A 17454-nucleotide genomic window follows, 5' to 3' on the forward strand; every position below is an offset into this window, starting at 1 on the left:
TGCACGCATTAGCAAATAAAGTCCTTTTCATTAACAATGTATGTATTGGTTGAGCGAGGTCAACAAATACAGGGCACCCCAGGGGGACACCTCAGAAAATTCCTCTTACTAACGCTGAATATTAAGTAATTATTGGCGAACATCCCCACTTCTGACATGATGATGGAGGGAAGTTCATTGATGAAGACAGCTCAGTGACTATCACTGTCTGCTGTGCAGTTATAGGGACCCGGGTCAGATCTCCGGCTTGGGTCAGTGTCTGTTGGGAGTTTGCGCATTCTCCCCGTGCTTGTGTGTGTTTTCTCCGGGTGCTCCGGTTTCCTCCCACACCCCAAAAAACGTGCTTTTAAGCTGATTGGTGTTAATAAATTGTCCCTAAATTGGATCTCCCTTAATCTGGCGCACACACAATTCCCTAAATTTGCACCCCCTTTATTGTGGAGTCCACTAGATGTAGACGAAAGTCGTAGGTAGAAGAAGGATTGGAATGAGCCACTCACTGAGTGTTAAAGTGGGCGGCTTGTAGGGCCGAAGGGCCTGTTTCCTGTGCTGTGCTGTTCTTTGTAAGATTGTTGGACAAGGCCACTAACCCTGAGGAATACCTGCAGTGATATCCTGGATCTGAGATCACTGACCTCCAATCGCGACAACCGTTTTGCTTTGTGTGGGATATGACTCCAACCAACTTAGAATTTCCCGATTCCCATTGACTCCAGTTTCTGCTGGGGCTCCCTGATGCCACACTTGGTCAAACGCTGCCTTGACGTCACTCCGACCTCATCCCTGGCCTTCATGTTTGACCTAATGCTGTACTGAAGTCAGAGCTAACTTGGATTTACTCCACTTTACTCAACAACATACCACACAGAACTGCAGCAGCTCAAGAAGGTAGCTCAGCACCACCTTCTCAAGGGGCAATTAATGGTTGTTAACATCTGAACACAACCTGGACATTGCTTTATACATCTGTAAACCTCTGTCCACACCCATCAACACCTGTCCACAGCGGTACGTTCCTATCAGCACACATAGATGTCTGCATACATAGCTGTACCCTTCAAACACTCATACACACTGGATTGGGACTTTGGCTGAAATGGAATTAGGGCAGCACAGTGGTTAGCACTGCAGCCTCACAGCACCAGGGACCCGGGTTCAATTCCGGTCTCGGGTGACTGTTTGGAGTTTGCACGTTCTCCCCATGTCTGCGTGTGTTTCCTCCGGGTGCTCCGGTTTCCTCCCACACTCCAAAAATGAACAGGTTGGGTGGATTGGCCATGCTAAATTGCCCCTGAGTGTCAGGGGGACCAGCTAGGGTAAATGAGGGTTACAGGAATCCCAGGGTGAGATTGTGGTCGGTGCAGACTCGCTGGGCCGAATGGCCAATGAGTCTGCACTGTAGGGATTTGATTTGGTTTATTATTGTCACATGTATTAGTATAGAGTGAAAAGCATTGTTTCTTGTGTGCTATACAGACAAAGCATACCGTTCATAGAGAAGGAAAGGAGAGAACTTAGTGTTACAGTGAATTATTTCCAATGTGTTTACAGCTTTCTGTAGATAAGGAGACCAATGCTGTACACGATACTCTAGGGGTGCCCTGTCCGGTAATCACATCATCCGATTCATGGATGTAGGAGTGCAGACACATCGGACCGTTTCCAGTTACAGTCACTCACACTCAGAAAGCAGAATAATGAAGGGGTTTGGGAATTAGTTGTTGTTCTGCGTGGTTGGCAGGGACTGTGTGTAAAGGCAGCTTGTTACTGTGTCTCTGAGCTCTTTGTTCTCTACACAGTTACGTCTTGCTGCTCCTATGGCAACCGTGCTAACATTGCACCCAGACAGAGCCGGAGCTCTATCAGCAGAGTTCACTCAGATCTCCAGCCTCTCAGCTCCCTCCTTCCACGGGAATCCCACTAGCAACCAGCTTCCAGAACCCTCCTCCATTTGGAATCTACGGGGATTCAGGATCCACTGCTCTTCTGTTCACCCCCCAATGGAGCCACCCAGGATTGTGTTCCACTGGGACCAGGAATCCACTGCCACGTTGTTCCATTAGGATCTGGCATCTACTCAGAGGCAGTTGCACCTGGATCAGGGATCAGTCGTGATCCAGCTCCACTGGGATTGGGGATCATTGGAATGTCAATGCACTTGTAATAAGGATCAGTTAGGATTCTACACCACTAGGATTTGGGATCCGTTGGAATGTTGATCCATCCAGATGAGGGATCTGCTGGGATTCTGTTCCTTCAGGGGTCGGGGATCCACTGAGATGCTGCTCCATCTAAATTGAAAATCCACTGGATTCATGTCCCACTGGGATTAGGGATCCATTGCAGTGGTGATCCGTAGAATTAACGATCTATTGGGGTCATGTTCTGCCATGGGGATCCATGTGTGCTGTTCTATAGGATAAGTGGATCCACTGAGATCTTGTTCCACTGATGTTAGGGATCCACTGGGTTGCTGCTCCATCCTGATTAAGGATTTACTGGAGTTGTGTTCCACTGGGATTTGGGATCAACTGATATAGTATTCCATAAGAATTGCAGATCAATCCAGATCCTTTTTTTCTGTCAGGATTAGGGATCCACAAGTGTCTTAATGTTGGGATTGAGGATCCACTGGGATTCCGTTCCACCAGGTTTGGGGAATCCATTGAGACGCTGCTCCCTTTGAAGTAGGGATCCACTGGGATTTTGTTCCACTGGGACTTGGGATCCATTGAGATGTGGATCCATTGGGATTTTGCACATACAGCTCCTTCCACCGGGAGGGATTTGCGGAGGGTTATGTAGAGAGGAGTGGAGTGGAGAGTTCGGGAGCGGGCCAGATGTGGAACCTGTCCTGGCTGAGTCGCGGCAGCGGGCAGGTGGTGGACGAGGGACGCAAACGATTGGATGTTTACCTTGAGGCACAGGTGAGGCTGCGATTGGGATCCTCCAGCCAATCAGCGGGGGAATCCGGGGAAAGCCAGCGATCCACAGGCCTATCCCACAGATCAACCGGGAGAGGAGGCTGGGAGTTGGTCAGAACCCAGCCTTCTCCTCAGGCCGGGGAGGAGTTGGCCTAGCAGGGATGACACAGTAGTTAGCGCTGCTGCCTCACAGCGCCACGGACCCGGGTTCGATTCCCGGCTTGGGTCACAGTCTGTGTGGAGTTTGCACGTTCTCCCTGTGTCTGTGTGGGTTTCCTCCAGGTGGTCCAGTTGCCCCCCAGTAGTCCAAAGATTAGATTGATTGGCCGTGCTAAATTGGCCCTTAGTTTCAGGCGAATTAGCAGGGTAAATATATGGGGTTACGGCAATAGGGCCTGGTTGGGATTGTTGTTGGTGCAGACTCAATGGGCCAAATGCTATATTCTCCCTCAGTGTACCCAAACAGGTGCCGGAGTGCAGTGATTTTCACAGTAACTTCATTGCAGTGTTAATGTAAGCCTACTTGTGGCAAATAAATAAATAAAAATGTCTGACCAGAGTTGGCAACTGGAGTGCTCACCCTGGGTGGGATTGTTGTCAGTACAGGCTCGATGGGCTGAATGGCCTCCTTCTGCACAGCAGTGATTCTATGAATTTATGAGAGGCAGAGGGACCAAGGCCTGGGCGGAAATCTGGAATGTCCAAACCTATGGAGGGCCCTAAATTGCACCCTCACGGCAACCCGGCCACTGAGGGCCTACGGCATGCTTGCATTCATTGAGTTTAAAAATTGGCAAGTCATGTTGCAGCTTTATAGAACCTTAGTTAGGCCACACTTGGACAGTAGTGTTCAATTCTGGTCGCCACACTGCCAGAAGGATGTGGAGGCTTTGGAGAGGGTACAGGAAAGATTTACCAGGATGTTGCCTGGTATGGAGGGCATTAGCTACGAAAAGTTGGAGAAACTTGGCTTGTTCTCACTGGAACGATGGAGTTTGAGGGGAGACCTGATAGAAGTCTACAAGACTACGAGGGGCATGGACAGATAGTCAGAAGCTTTTTCCCAGGGTGGAAGAGTCAGTTACTAGCGCACATAGGTTTAAGGTGCGAGGGGCAAGGTATAAACGAGATGTACCAGGCAAGTTTCTTTTACACAGTGGTGGGTGCCTGGAACTCACTGTCGGAGGAGGTAGTGGAAGCAGATACGATAGTGAGTTTTAAAGGGCGTCTGGACAAATACATGAATAGGATGGGAATAGAGGGATATGGTCCCCGGAAGGGTAGGGGGTTTTAGTTCAGTCGGGCAGCATGGTCGGTGTAGGCTTGGAGGGCTGAAGGGCCTGTTCCTGTGCTGTAATTTTCTTTGTTTTTTGTCCCTGGAAGTTGTGGCCTCCTATTTCAGGTTATTAACATAATTGGAAGGAAGGCAACTCAACGGCAACTTTCAAAGGGGATTGAATACAGGAATTGGGACGTCTTATTGAAGTTGTACAAGACATTGGTAAGGCCACACTTGGAATACTGTGTACAGTTCTGATCACCCTGTTATAGAAAGGATATTATTAAACTAGAAAGAGTGCAGAAAAGATTTGTTAGGATGCTACCGGGACTTGATGGTTTGAGTAATAACGAGAGGCTGGATAGACTGGAACTTTTTTCCCTGGAGCGTCGGAGGCTTATGGGTGACCTTATCGAGGTCTATAAAATAATGAGGGGCACAGATCAGCTAGATAGTCAATATCTTTTCCCAAAGGTAGGGGAATCTAAAACTAGAGAGCACAGTTTTAAGGTGAGAGGGGAGAGCTACAAAAGGGTCCAGCGGGGTAATTATTTCACACTGTGTAGTGAGTGTCTGAAACAAGCTGTCAGAAGTAGACTATCCACTCTGTCCATGCTTCTTATAATCTTCTATCAATCTATCACCCCTCAACCTCTGTCATTCCAATAAGAGCAAACCAAGTCTCTCCTCGTAACTAATGCCCTCCACACCAGGCAACATCGGGATAAATCTTTTCTGTACCCTCTCCAAAGCCTTCTGGTAGTCTGTTAAAAAGAATTTAGACGGTTACATGGGTAAGATAGAGGGACATGGGCCAAACACAGGCAACTAGGATTAATTTTGTGGTTTAAAAAAGGGATGACATGGACAAGTTGGGCCGAAGGGCCTGTTTCCACGCTGTAAACCTCTATGACTCTATGAAGGGATAATTAGCAGGGATGTCGTAGTGGGGCTGATTTGATAGCTCACTAACAGTCCTTGGGCTGAATGGCCTCTGTCTGTGCTGGTTTCCAATGTCATTGGATCAATTGGCTGGGTTTAAGTGCTCTCCCGGGTGAACCCTTCCCCTTTCTCTGGACTGACCCTCTGTTATCCCGGGATTATATCCCTCTGCTCTCTCTCCTGCTTTCCACAGGATTATTTTAACTGGAGATCGCCGAGGAATTACGTCCGTCTCTCCCTGGAGCTGAGCGATCCCGAGGGATTCCTGCACCATCGCCGCAACCCAGCACCCCCCAAAACCTTCACTACCCGCCGTGGTGCCCTGGTACTCTACTCCGAGGACTTGGCCCTGCAATCATGGCAGCGCCAGCGCATCACCAAGTGGAGACATGGGGCAAGACTCCAGCTCTGCACCCTGCAAGACCTGGCCAGGGCAATCCTTGCCTACGGGCAGAGAGAGGTGAGTTACGGTCAACAGAGTTAAGGATCTTCCTCTTCCGCGCTGGGTTGACACAGGTTCCACCCTGACTATAGAGTTTGGACAGTCAATCAGCCTTGTCTAAACAATTTGACCAGTCAACTAGCCTTGTCTAGATGGTTTGGGCAGTGAATCAGCCCTGTCAATTAGCCTTGTCTAGACAGTTTGACTAGTCAATTAGCCTTATCTAGACAGTTTGGACAGTGAACCAGCCTTACCTAGACGGTCTGGCCAGTAAATCAGCCTTGTCTAGACAGTTTGACCAGTCAATTAGCCTTGTCTAGACAGTTTGGCCAATAAACCAGCCTTGTCTAGGCTGCCTGGCCAGTAAATCAGCCTTGTCTAGACAGTTTGGTCAGTCAATCGGCCATGTCTAGACAATTAGACAGCCTGTCCGTGTGAGGAACTTGCTCTGGGTGGATCTGATGGTGGACCAGACACTAGACGGACATTTCTGTGATCCGTCTCCTTGACCAATGCTATCCTGCCACCCCTTCACCTTCAACCTTTCACCCAGAGTGCACTGTGGGGGATACGCTGAGAACGTGGGTGCGTGGGATTGGTCTATCAGGAAAGGCTGGTTCAGTTTGGGTTTACTGAGCTTTCCATCTTGTTAAAAATGTGAAGTGTGTTGACTGTGGCTTGGTCGACTCAGTCTCTGCGGAACAGTTTCCCGAAACGAGGACTGTCGCTTTGTTTCCAGGGTGGATCCAGCCTCAAGCAAGTGGAGCCCAACCTGCATTTCCTCATCGGACACAGCGACCAGCCAGGGAATCGTAAAATCCGCCCTGGCTATTCGGCCAAGCGATACCTCGCCTGCCTGGCTGAGACCTGCATCACCCCGCGTAGGCTACGGGGCTCAGGTGAGCGTGATCATTCCATTTTCATTCAGGGGAGGCAGGCAACATTCCAACAACAACAACAACATATAATTTATACAGCACCTTTAATGGAATGAAACCTCCCCCTCCATGCTACACCAGAACGTTATCAAACAAAGGGGCAGTATAGTGGCACAGTGGGTTAGCACTGCTGCCTCCCAGAGACCTGGATTCAATTCCTGTCTCAGGTCAGTGTCTGTGTGGAGTCTGCACATTCTCCCCATATCTGCGTGGGTTTCCTCCCGGTGCTCCAGTTTCCTTCCACAGTCCAAAAAATGTGCGGGTTAGATGGATTGGCCGTGCGAAATTAACCCTTAGAGTACCAGGATGCGATAGGTCAGAGGGATTAGCAGGATAACTAAGTGAGGATAAGGCCTGGGTGGGATTGTGGTTGGTGCAGGTTCGATGGGCTGAATGGCCTCCTTCTGCGCTGTAGGGATTATATGTAAGAAGTACACACAGATAAATGAAGTCAACAGAGCAAAGGTTTGGTCAAAGAACTTGATCTTAAGGACCGTCTTAAAGTGAGGGAGAGATGTGGAGAGGTTTAGAGAGGGAATTCCAGAGCTTGGGCCCCAGACAGCTGAAGGCACGGCTGCCAATGATGGAGCAATAATAACGGGGGAAGGGTCAGGGGCCAGGATAACAGAGGACAGAGAATCAGAGGGTTGTGGGGCTGGAGGAGATTACAGAAAGAGGGAATAGAAAGGAAATGAGGATCATTTCAAAGGAAGAGTTTTGATGAGGGTGGGGAGTTGGATGGGGTACTGTGTGAGTGTGTGTGAGAGGGTGGGTGATAGATGGGGAACAGTGTGTGTGGGAGGGTGGGGAGTTTGGTGGGGTACAGTGCCAATGTTTACTGTACGATCTCCAAGCCTCTTGCCTGTCTGCTATTTTGAACTCGATATTAATGGAAGTTCTTTTGTCCCCGCAGGGTGCAGCAATGATCTGAACCAACACCCACCAACCTCCCTGAACACATTCCTGAAGCAGCAGACCAAATGCGACCTGTCCAAGGTGCCCAGTCCCTATCGCACCCTCCCCTACCTTCCTGCGGCCCACTGGTACCCGAGCACGCCCTGTCTGGAGGAGGGTGAAGATGAGGCAATCCTTGACGCAGGTACCGAACACCCTGTGAGTTAGAGTCAGTCTGGATCTCCAAGCAGGTGGCACAATGGACAAGCTCTGGATGTATCCCGTCATATTTCTGGAGCATTTCACTGCCCCTCACTACCTACAGTATATTACTGTACTAGTAGGAGATAGTGGACTAGGGCAGTGGCTCCCTGCTGGAGGTCCCCCCACAAGTGTGCCACGAAGAAAAAGATTCAAAATCCATGTAATTAAACTAAAAATAACCTTCATCTTCTGCTCTGTGGTCAACATCACCAAGTTCTGATGAATCTCCCCGGATGTGCTGGTCAGAAACGGGTTTTAGGTCATCGCTGCCCCAAATTTCCCACGTGCTTCAGAAGTCTGCCAGAAACTGGGAAGAGAAGCCGAACGCAGTGTTTACAGTCATAGAGCCATAGAAGTTTAGAGCATGGAAACAGGCCCTTTGGCCCAACTTGTCCATGCTGCCCCTTTGTTTTTAACCCCTAAGCTAGTCCCAATTGGCCACATTTGGCCCTATCCCTCTGTACCATGTAGCAGTCTAAACACTTTTTAAAAGACAATATTGTACCCTGCTCTACTATTACTTCCAACAGCTTGTTCCAGACCCTCACCACTCTCCGTGTGAAAAAATTCCCCCTCTGAACCCTTTTGCATCTCATGCCTCTCAACTTAGACTGGTGCCCTCTAGTTTTAGACTTCCCCTAAAGGGGGGAGGGAGAGTGCTGTTTCAATAAAATGGGGTGTTTTCTTTTCTTGGGAAGGTGGCTCATGCTCTGTGACTGATGGTGCGGAGATGGGAATGCGGCCTGAATACAGGCCCGGGACCAGGGAGAGGCGGGTGGATACGGAGAGCAGGCCAGATTGTGAAGACCCCCCGGAGTCTGCCCTCTACGTCCTGATCGCTCTCGAACCCGGCGAACTGGAGCAGGTCGCAGCAGAGGCTGAAGAGGCGCAAGACGCCCAGCACGTGTTAGACGGGGTGAGAGATACCTGCCAGCGCAATACTCAACTGTTCCCCCCCCGCCACACCCCTCACTTACCCCCTCACACAAACATATAGACATGATGGGGCGGCATGGTAGCACAGTGGTTAGCACTGCTGCTTCACAGCTCCAGGGTCCTGGGTTTGATTCCCGGCTCGGGTCACTGTCTGTGTGGAGTTTGCACATTCTCCTCGTGTCTGTGTGGGTTCCCTCCGGGTACTCCAGTTTCCTCCCACAGTCCAAAGATGTGCGGGTTAGGTTGATTGGCCATGCTAAGAAATTGCCCCTTAGTGTCCAGGGATGCGTAGGTTACAGAGATTAGTGGTTATAACATGTAGGGATCTGGGGGTAGGGCCTGGGTGGGATTGTGTTCGGTGCAGACTTGATGGACTGAAGGGCCTCTTTCTGCACTGTAGGGTTCTATGATTTCTAGAAATGGACGCACTTGGAGCAAGAGCTGGCCATTCAGCCCCTCAAGCCTGCCACCCCATTCAATAAGATCGAGACTGATCTGATGTAACCTCAATCCCACACTGACCTTTCGATAGGGTCATGGAGGTTTGCAGCATGGCCCAAATCGCCCATGCCACCACAGCCTTGGATTCCCTTGTTAGTCAGGAATCTATCCACCCAGTCATAACAATATTCATCACCCATTTCTCTGGGATAAAGCGTTCCCCAGACTCACAGCTCCCCCCACCACCCCCAAGAGAAAACATTCTTCCTCTGTCTCCAACTTGAATGGGAGACGTGAAGATGGGAGCTCTTATCGTTCCCGCTGCTAAACCCTCACATCCCAGGGCCCCCTCTCAGTCAGCTCGCACACTCTGCCCTTCGTCCACAGCTCTCACGAGGCCCACATTCTCCCCGATACTCTCCTCCTTCACAGCCTCCGATTCCCCCCTCCTTCTCTCCCATTCCTGGTCTTCTCCCCACGCTCCCCCCCCCCCACCCCCCTCCCTCCCTCCCTCCCTCTCAAAGTGACTGACTCACTTTGACACAGTAACCAATCCCAGAGGAAGTCAGATCCAGTTGGAGAATCTTGGGAAAATCCTGTTCATTCCTGTCACTGCAGGTCTGAGCTCACCGCGGATTCGATCCGGATACTCCCTGCAATCCCGGCCCCCTCACCCCACATCCTCACCCCCTCACTCCCTCCCTCATTCCCACCCACTCCCCTTCACTCTCCCCTTACTACCCCCCTACTCTCCCTACTCTCCCCTCACTCGCCCCCGCTCCCCTCTCGCTTTCCCCTCACTCCCCCCTCAGTCTCACCTCACTTCCCCCTCACCTCTCCTCAGTCTCCCCCACTCCCCCCACTCCCCCCTCATTTGTCCCCACTCCCCCCTCAGTCTCCCCTCCTCAGTCTCCCCTCACTCCCCCCTCATTTGTCCCCACTCCCCCCTCATTTGTCCCCACTCCCCCCTCAGTCTCCCCCCCTCAGTCTCCCCTCACTCCCCCCTCATTTGTCCCCACTCCCCCCTCAGTTTCCCCTCACTGCCCCCTCAGTTTCCCCTCACTGCCCCCTCAGTCTCCCCTCATTTGTCCCCACTCCCCCCTCAGTTTCCCCTCACTACCCCCCTCAGTCTCCCCTCACTCCCCCCTCACCCACCAAATTTCCAGCCCACTTCCAGAAACTTCCATTTGACTGTTTCTGCTCCAGCAACGCCTTGGCCTCATTTTAAACGTTCTCGGTCCCACAGCCGCCCTCCAGCAGAGCCCGGGCGCGCGGGGAGAAGGTTCCAGATCACAGGTCCCTGGGACAACCGACTATCGATTCCTCACAGCTGCGCAGCCGGAGGTCCCTCGTCACCTACTATGGCGGACCCCTGGTGGGGGCGAGGAGAGGCAGAGCTGGTGAGTGCGATACGGGATGTCCCAGTGAGCATCAGAATACAACAGCCCCGAGGAAGAGTACACAGGGGAGGGCAGGACCCAGAGAGACTGGGGTACAGGGGGAGAGAGACTGGGGCACACGGGGAGAGAGACTGGGGCACACGGGGAGAGAGACTGGGGCACACAGGGAGAGAGATGGGTACACGGAAAGAGAGACTGAGATACACGGGGAGAGAGACTGGGGCACACGGGGAGAGAGACTGGGGCACAGGGGGAGAGAGACTGGGGTACACGGGGAGAGAGACTGGGGCACACGGGGAGAGAGACTGGGGCACACGGGGAGAGAGACTGGGGCACATGGGGAGAGAGACTTGGGCACACAAATAGAGAGACTGAGGTAAACAGGGAGAGAGACTGGGGCACACGGGGAGAGAGACTGGGGCACACGGGGAGAGAGACTGGGGTACACAAATAGAGAGACTGAGGTACATGGAGAGAGACTGAGATACACATGGAGAGAGACTGGGGCACACGGGGAGAGAGACTGGGGTAAACGGGGAGAGAGACTGGGGCACACGGGGAGAGAGACTGGGGCACACGGGGAGAGAGATGGGTACACGGAAAGAGAGACTGAGATACACATGGAGAGAGACTGGGGCACACGGGGAGAGAGACTGGGGCACACGGGGAGAGAGACTGGGGCACACGGGGAGAGAGACTGGGGCACACGGGGAGAGAGACTGAGATACACATGGAGAGAGACTGGGGCACACGGGGAGAGAGACTGGGGCACACGGGGAGAGAGACTGGGGCACACGGGGAGAGAGACTGGGGCACACGGGGAGAGAGACTGGGGCACACGGGGAGAGAGACTGGGGCACACGGGGAGAGAGACTGAGATACACATGGAGAGAGACTGGGGCACACGGGGAGAGAGACTGGGGCACACGGGGAGAGAGACTGGGGCACACGGGGAGAGAGACTGGGGCACACGGGGAGAGAGACTGGGGCACACGGGGAGAGAGACTGAAGTACACGGCAGAGACTGAGGCACACAGGGAGAGAGATGGGTACACGGAAAGAGAGACTGAGATACACATGGAGAGAGACTGAGGCACAGAGGAGGGGGATTGAGGGGTTGAAGTGGGCAGTCCAATGTCCTGTAAATTGACACCCTGTCTGGCAGTGCCCTGGGGTGCAGGGGCACCGTCTCCATGTATTGATGGTAGGGTGATGTGAGAGCGAGGCTGATATATCCATCAAACCCTCTTCAATCAGGCCAGTGGGTCAGATGGTCATCCCCAGATTTCAGACTGAGTTCCTGGTGCTCTTTGTGTCTTTGTCTCCATCTGTTGCTGCCTTGTCACCTCTTTCCTCTCCTGTTCCCCAGTCGCAGTGAAAAACAGCCCCAGTGATCAGAGTGGTTGCAGACAGCACACCGAACCATCCGCCTCTCTCAATGGACATCAGCAGCTTCCACCCATTGGTTCAGAGACTGGAACAGGGCTGCAGCCAATGGAGGGTCAAGGCAGTGGTGGGGTAAGGCTTAGGGCCAATGATGACTCTTTATCTGTATATCCAACCCAAACATTCCAGACATCCCTGCTCCCACAGAGCAGAGAAAATTACAGCACAGGAACAGGCCCTTTGGCCCTTTAAACCTGCACCAATCAAGATGCCCAAACTAAACTACAAAAACACCTTCTGCCCTTAGTCCATATAAACGTATGCGTTTTGGTAGATTGAATCAGGGCAGGACTTACTCAGTTAATGCCAAGGTGTTGGGGAGAGTTACAAAACAAAGAGATCCCGGGGTACATGTTCATAACTTCTTGAAATTGGAGTCACAGATGGACAGAGTAGTGAAGAAGGCATTCGGCATGCTTGGTTTCATCGGTCAGAACATTGAGTACAGGAGTTGGGACGTCTTGTTGAAGTTGTACAAGACATTGGTAAGGCCACATTTGGAATACTGTGGACAGTTCCGGTCACCCTATTATAGAAAGGATATTATTAAACCAGAAAGAGTGCAGAAAAGATTTATTAGGATGCTGCCGATGGTTTGAGTTATAAGGAGAGGCTGGATAGACTGGGACTTTTTTCTCTGGAGCGTAGGGATGATCTTACAGAGGTCTATAAAATAATGAAGGGCACAGATCAGCTAGATAGTCAATATCCTAAAGGGAGGGGAGTCTAAAACCAGAGGGCATAGGTTTAAGGTGAGAAGGGAGAGATACAAAAGGGTTCATAGGGGCAATTCTTTCACACAGAGGGTGGTGAGTGTCTGGAACGAGCTGGTAGTAGCAGAGGTGGATACAATATTGTCTTTTAAAAAGCATTTAGACATTGGTAAACAGTACATTTAGAACCAACGTTAGAAAGCTTTTCTTCATACAAAGAATGAACTCCTGAACAGAGAAATGTGTGTCAAAATCCCAGTGCTTCTCTTCTAACATGGGTAAGATGGATATAGAGGGATATGGGCCAAATGCAGGCAATTGGGACTAGCTTAGTGATAAAAACTGGACAGCATGGACAAGCTGGGTTGAAGGGCCTGTTTCCATGCTGTACACTTCTCTGACTCTACGTATCTCTCTATTCCCTCCCTATTCATGTACCCATCATAGTGCCTTTTAAGTGTTGCTAGTGTTCCTGTTTCCACCATCTCCCCTGGCAGCGCATTCCAGGCACCCACCATTCCCTGTGTAAAAAACTTCCCCCGCACATCTCCCGTAAACTTCCCCTCCTCACCTTGAGCCTATGTACCCTTATAACTGAGACACACAGAGACTTCCAATCCAGACTTATCCCAAAATAGTCGGCCTTCTCTTAAAAAAAAGGAGCCTTCGACTGAGTGGTGGCTTTGCTCGGGGTCACACTGGATTCCTATAATTGAGGGTTCAAGTCCCACTAGGGCGAGTGAGGATTGTGCAGTACTGTGGGAGTGCCTCAGTACCAGGATATTACATTACAGAGGTTAATCCCCTGCGACAATTATTTTGGAAGGTGTTAATTGTTCTTAATTAACAGTTAAATGGTCATTAATATAGAGGCCTGATACTTGTTTAACTGAATAATTAGCAAGGTATTTTATTTAAATAACCAGGAACTTTAACCAAACAAGTAATATATTAATTAAGGTACAATTCAACTGAAATGCTGTTCAAATAAATACAAGGAACATTCATTACCAAGACAGTAATAACAGAATTTTAGTCACCCTGAAAGAAATTATACAACTAGGCTTGATGGAATTCGGAAGCTTTTGGAATTCTTCTGTAGTTGTCCACTGTCTGCAAGGTCTTTCTGACTGGGTATCCTTCTCTTAGATAGCTGGATATTTAAATTGGCGGAGTGGAGAGCTACTCCAGAGATGAATGCCATTTTTTTTGACTGGCTACCCTAAACTCTGGAGATGTTCTCTCTAGAAAAGGTTGTTGCTTTGTCCTTTTTATACCTGTGATGACCTCGCAATTGTCTTACATCAGGTTTGGTTTGATACTGACATCATTATCAAATTCAAATCTAATAGCTCTTAATAGTTGATCACCTTTTTAAACTCATAGGTTGGCAGAATGCAAAAGCCTGCTACCAAGTCAACCCTGTTGCTTGATCCTTCTGAAATAAATGTTGCAAACTGGAATCTGTGTGTAATCTGCATTTTAGCACCGAACTCAAACGCAGCTTTTAAAGGGACCATGTACTGTTTTCTTTCCCGCTAGCACTTTTTTTTTAACCATTCTTTTATATCTTTCTAAACATTCCTTATATCTTTACAAACTCAACACCACAATGAAGATACAGAGGCATAAAATGTCGACTTGACAATGTTCATTTGAAAATTGATATTCTTGCAATTGTCCTGAGGGAGAGGTGAACATGCTTGTCTCTCTTTCCTGCTGTGTGGGGTGTGGTGAGAGTGAGTGAGACTGGTTCCTGGGAATTATTCTGCTGAAGGGGTTCCGTGTGTCAGTCTCAGCCTCCTTTCTCTTTCTGCTACTTTCACCCATCATGTGTTTCCACTGCGGAACAGTTGGACAGGTGGAAATTACCCTCTATTCAGAGAATGTCAATGGCAGCAGTGCGGCATGCTGGGAGGCAAAGAGGAGGAGCCAAGCCTGACGCCACACAACTCAAACAGACATTGGTCCTTCCCCCATTGACCAACATCAAACGTCGAAAGCAGAAGTGGGAAGATGTCCGTGAGGAGGCGGCAGGTAGGAAACGATAGATCAACTCCGGCCGTGAGATATAACATATCAACACGCCAGGACAGCCACTACATCACAGAGTGGACAACTGCCGTCCCATTCACCAACCCCCAACCCCCAACTCAAAACCACATCCCAGTCCCAAATCACACTACTGTCCCAAATCCTCCACTCTGTATCTAACCCCATGCTGTACCTGTCCTGGGAGTGTTTGATAGGAGACAGTGTAGAGGGAGCTTTACTCTGTATTAACCCTGTGCTGTACCTGTCCTAGGAGTGTTTGATGGGGGACAGTGTAGAGGGAGCTTTACTCTGTATCTAACTCTGTGCTGTACCTATCCTGGGAGTGTTTGATGGGGACAGTGTAGATGGAGCTTTACTCTGTATCTAACCCCGTGCTGTACCTGTCCTGGGAGTGTTTGATGGGGGACAGTGTACTCTGTTTCTAACGTAGCAAAACAGTTCTTTCAAACTTTTTATGGCCAACTATTTCTCATGAGTTAGTGGAGGGTTTGATTGTTACACTGCTCTTAGAAAAATAGAAAGAAACTCTTGAAAATGGTAGTGAAAATAATCTAATCTCAGTGTCTGCTCCGTAACACCGATAAAATTAATGAACAGTTTTGTCCTGCACCGTTCTGACTGCTGGTGAAGGTTTGAGATGTTTAAATCACTGGTGGATATTTCTCAATATTAGATTGAGTCACTGATGTGTTTGTTTGCTGATGTCAAATTAGTACCATGTAGGAAAGAGAGAAGACCAACAATGAGGAACTAGGCCCAGGCACAGGCCAAGATCAGGCCTTGGCACAGAGCCATTCACAGGCTGAGGTCTGAGCCTCAGCCCAGGCACAGGCCCAGGAACTAGGCCCAGGCACAGGCTGAGATCAGAACCTTGGCCCCAGAATTAGGCCCAGGCACAGGCCAAGATCAGCCCCTCGGCAGAGGCACAGGATCTAGGCCCAGCCTGAGGCTGAGATCAGAATCTTGACCTAGACACAGGCCCAGGAACTAGGCCCAGGCACAGGTCGATATCCAGGCTCTGTTCTGGGCCCAGTTAGGCCTACCCCAGCCTTTCAGCTGTCAATAGAGTTTGTGGTTGTTGCTGTTTTCCCAAACGGTCCCTTCACAGACCGGGCCAAGGCCCGAACAGAAACCTACCATGGTGTCTAAGTGGGAAACAGCAATGCCATTGTGGCAAATTCTGCTGGAATTCCTCTGATTCTCCCTTTGTTGCTCTGTCCCTTAGAAAACAAAGGAAAATCAGAAGCTCTGGGTATTATGGAAACTTCCAGAATGGAAGGACTGGATCAGGCCTCCCAGAAGAATGGGGATCACCCAGTCAGCACAGAGCCGAGATTGGGACAAATTGAAAGGAATGTTGGAATTTTACCAGCGATATCCAGCCAGATGGAGTCCGAGGGAAAAACAGTCAGATTCATCACCGTAGAGATAGACAGAGATCAGGAACTACTGGAAGGTGAGGATGAATTATATTGTCCGTGATTATTATTTTTGGTCTCCCTGCCCCAGTGCAGAGCTCCATGAGGGGCCTCTCACTACCCCAGTGCAGAGCTCCATGAGGAACCTTTCTCATTGTCCCAGTATGGAGATCGATGATGGGCATCTCCCTGCCCCATTATGGAGCTCCATGATGGGCTTCTCTCTGCCCCAGAGCGGAGCTCCATGATGGGCTTCCCTGTGCCCAGTGTGGAGTTCCAAGAGAGGCCTCTCTCTACCCCAATGTGGAGTGCTGTAATAGGTCTCTTCCTTCCCCAGGTGAAGCTCCATGAGGGGCCCCTCTCACTACCTTGGTGTGGAGCTCTGTGTTGGGACTCTCTCTGCCCCATTATGAGGCTCTGTGATGGGCCTCTCTCCGCCCCAGTGTGGAACTCCATGAGGGGTCTCTTTCTGCCCTGGTGTGGAGCTCCATGATGGGCTTCTCTCTTTGCTCTGATGTGGAGCTCCATGATGGGCCTCTGTCTTTGCTCTGATGTGGAGCTCCATGAGGGGCCTCTCTCTCTGCCGCAGTGTGGAGCTCTGTAATGGGCTTCTCTCCGCCCTGATCTGGAGCTCAGTTTACGCCTGACAGCACTCGATAATATTAAAAAAAATCTGCGTACAAAACCCTCGGAAAATGATTTGCAGGAATGTTGCATTCCCATTCCCAGCATTCAGTTCACGTGCAGACACAGAGGGAGTTTGGGAAAATTGATTAGATGTTGGATTGATTAGATCTGGGGATGAGGGGAAAGGATGGGGGAGGCAAGTTGAGTGAATGGGTTCAGATTGGGCTAGGATGGGAGCGATGGGCTGAATGGCCGCTTTCCCGGCTGGAATTCCGCTGATTTCACTGTCTTCACTCTGTGTCTTAAGGAACCAAAGGAGAGTTGGAAATTTTGGAGCCAATGGAAACTTCCAGAATGGACAGGCTGGACCAGGCCGCCCGGATCAATGGGGATCATCCAATCAGCACAGAGCAGGGTGCGAGCCAGGATGGAGCAAATGTTGGAATTTTTCCGGAGACAGAGCGAAAAGCATTCAGATTCATCACTATCCGGATAGAGGAAAATGAGAATCTGACAGAAGGTGAGGTTGGATTTTATTGTCTGTAAATATTATTACCCCCCTCTCTGCCCGAGCGTAGAGCTCCATGAGGGGCCTCTATTCCTCAGTGTGGAGCTCTGTGAGGAGCTTCTCTGCCCCAAAGTGGCACTCCATGAGGGGCCTCTCTGTCCCAGTGTTGAGTTCCATGAGGGGCTTCTCTTTTCTCCAGTGTGACACTCAGTTTGGACCTTGTCTCT

The 17454-nt window shown here is 50.3% G+C and overlaps 2 protein-coding genes across 3 annotated transcripts in view; both read left to right on the forward strand.

Moving 5' to 3' along the window:
- Window positions 1-1681: 1681 nt before the first annotated feature.
- On the forward strand, window positions 1682-11838 carry LOC145349800 (uncharacterized protein KIAA2012 homolog). The gene is made up of 8 exons (XM_080198346.1): window positions 1682-2927; window positions 4327-4425; window positions 5339-5605; window positions 6327-6486; window positions 7439-7624; window positions 8382-8599; window positions 10307-10435; window positions 11830-11838. The coding sequence occupies exons 1-8, from the start codon at window positions 2841-2843 to the stop codon at window positions 11836-11838; spliced, it is 1155 nt and encodes a 384-aa protein (XP_080054472.1). The 5' UTR covers window positions 1682-2840.
- LOC145349958 (uncharacterized) overlaps window positions 10222-17454 on the forward strand; it is a 49870-nt gene continuing 42637 nt past the window's right edge. The window contains exons 1-5 of one of the 2 annotated variants that reach the window (XM_080198690.1): window positions 10222-10460; window positions 11830-11978; window positions 14473-14656; window positions 15900-16130; window positions 17027-17239. In XM_080198690.1, coding sequence (XP_080054816.1) covers window positions 11955-11978; window positions 14473-14656; window positions 15900-16130; window positions 17027-17239 — 652 coding nt within the window. In that variant the 5' untranslated portion in view covers window positions 10222-10460; window positions 11830-11954. The remainder of the gene's footprint in view (window positions 10461-11829; window positions 11979-14472; window positions 14657-15899; window positions 16131-17026; window positions 17240-17454) is intronic. The other variant, XM_080198691.1, reaches the window with a different exon arrangement.

Source organism: Carcharhinus amblyrhynchos, chromosome 11, assembly GCF_965287045.1.
Source record: "Carcharhinus amblyrhynchos chromosome 11, sCarAmb.v2.hapA, whole genome shotgun sequence".
NCBI lineage: Eukaryota > Metazoa > Chordata > Chondrichthyes > Carcharhiniformes > Carcharhinidae > Carcharhinus > Carcharhinus amblyrhynchos.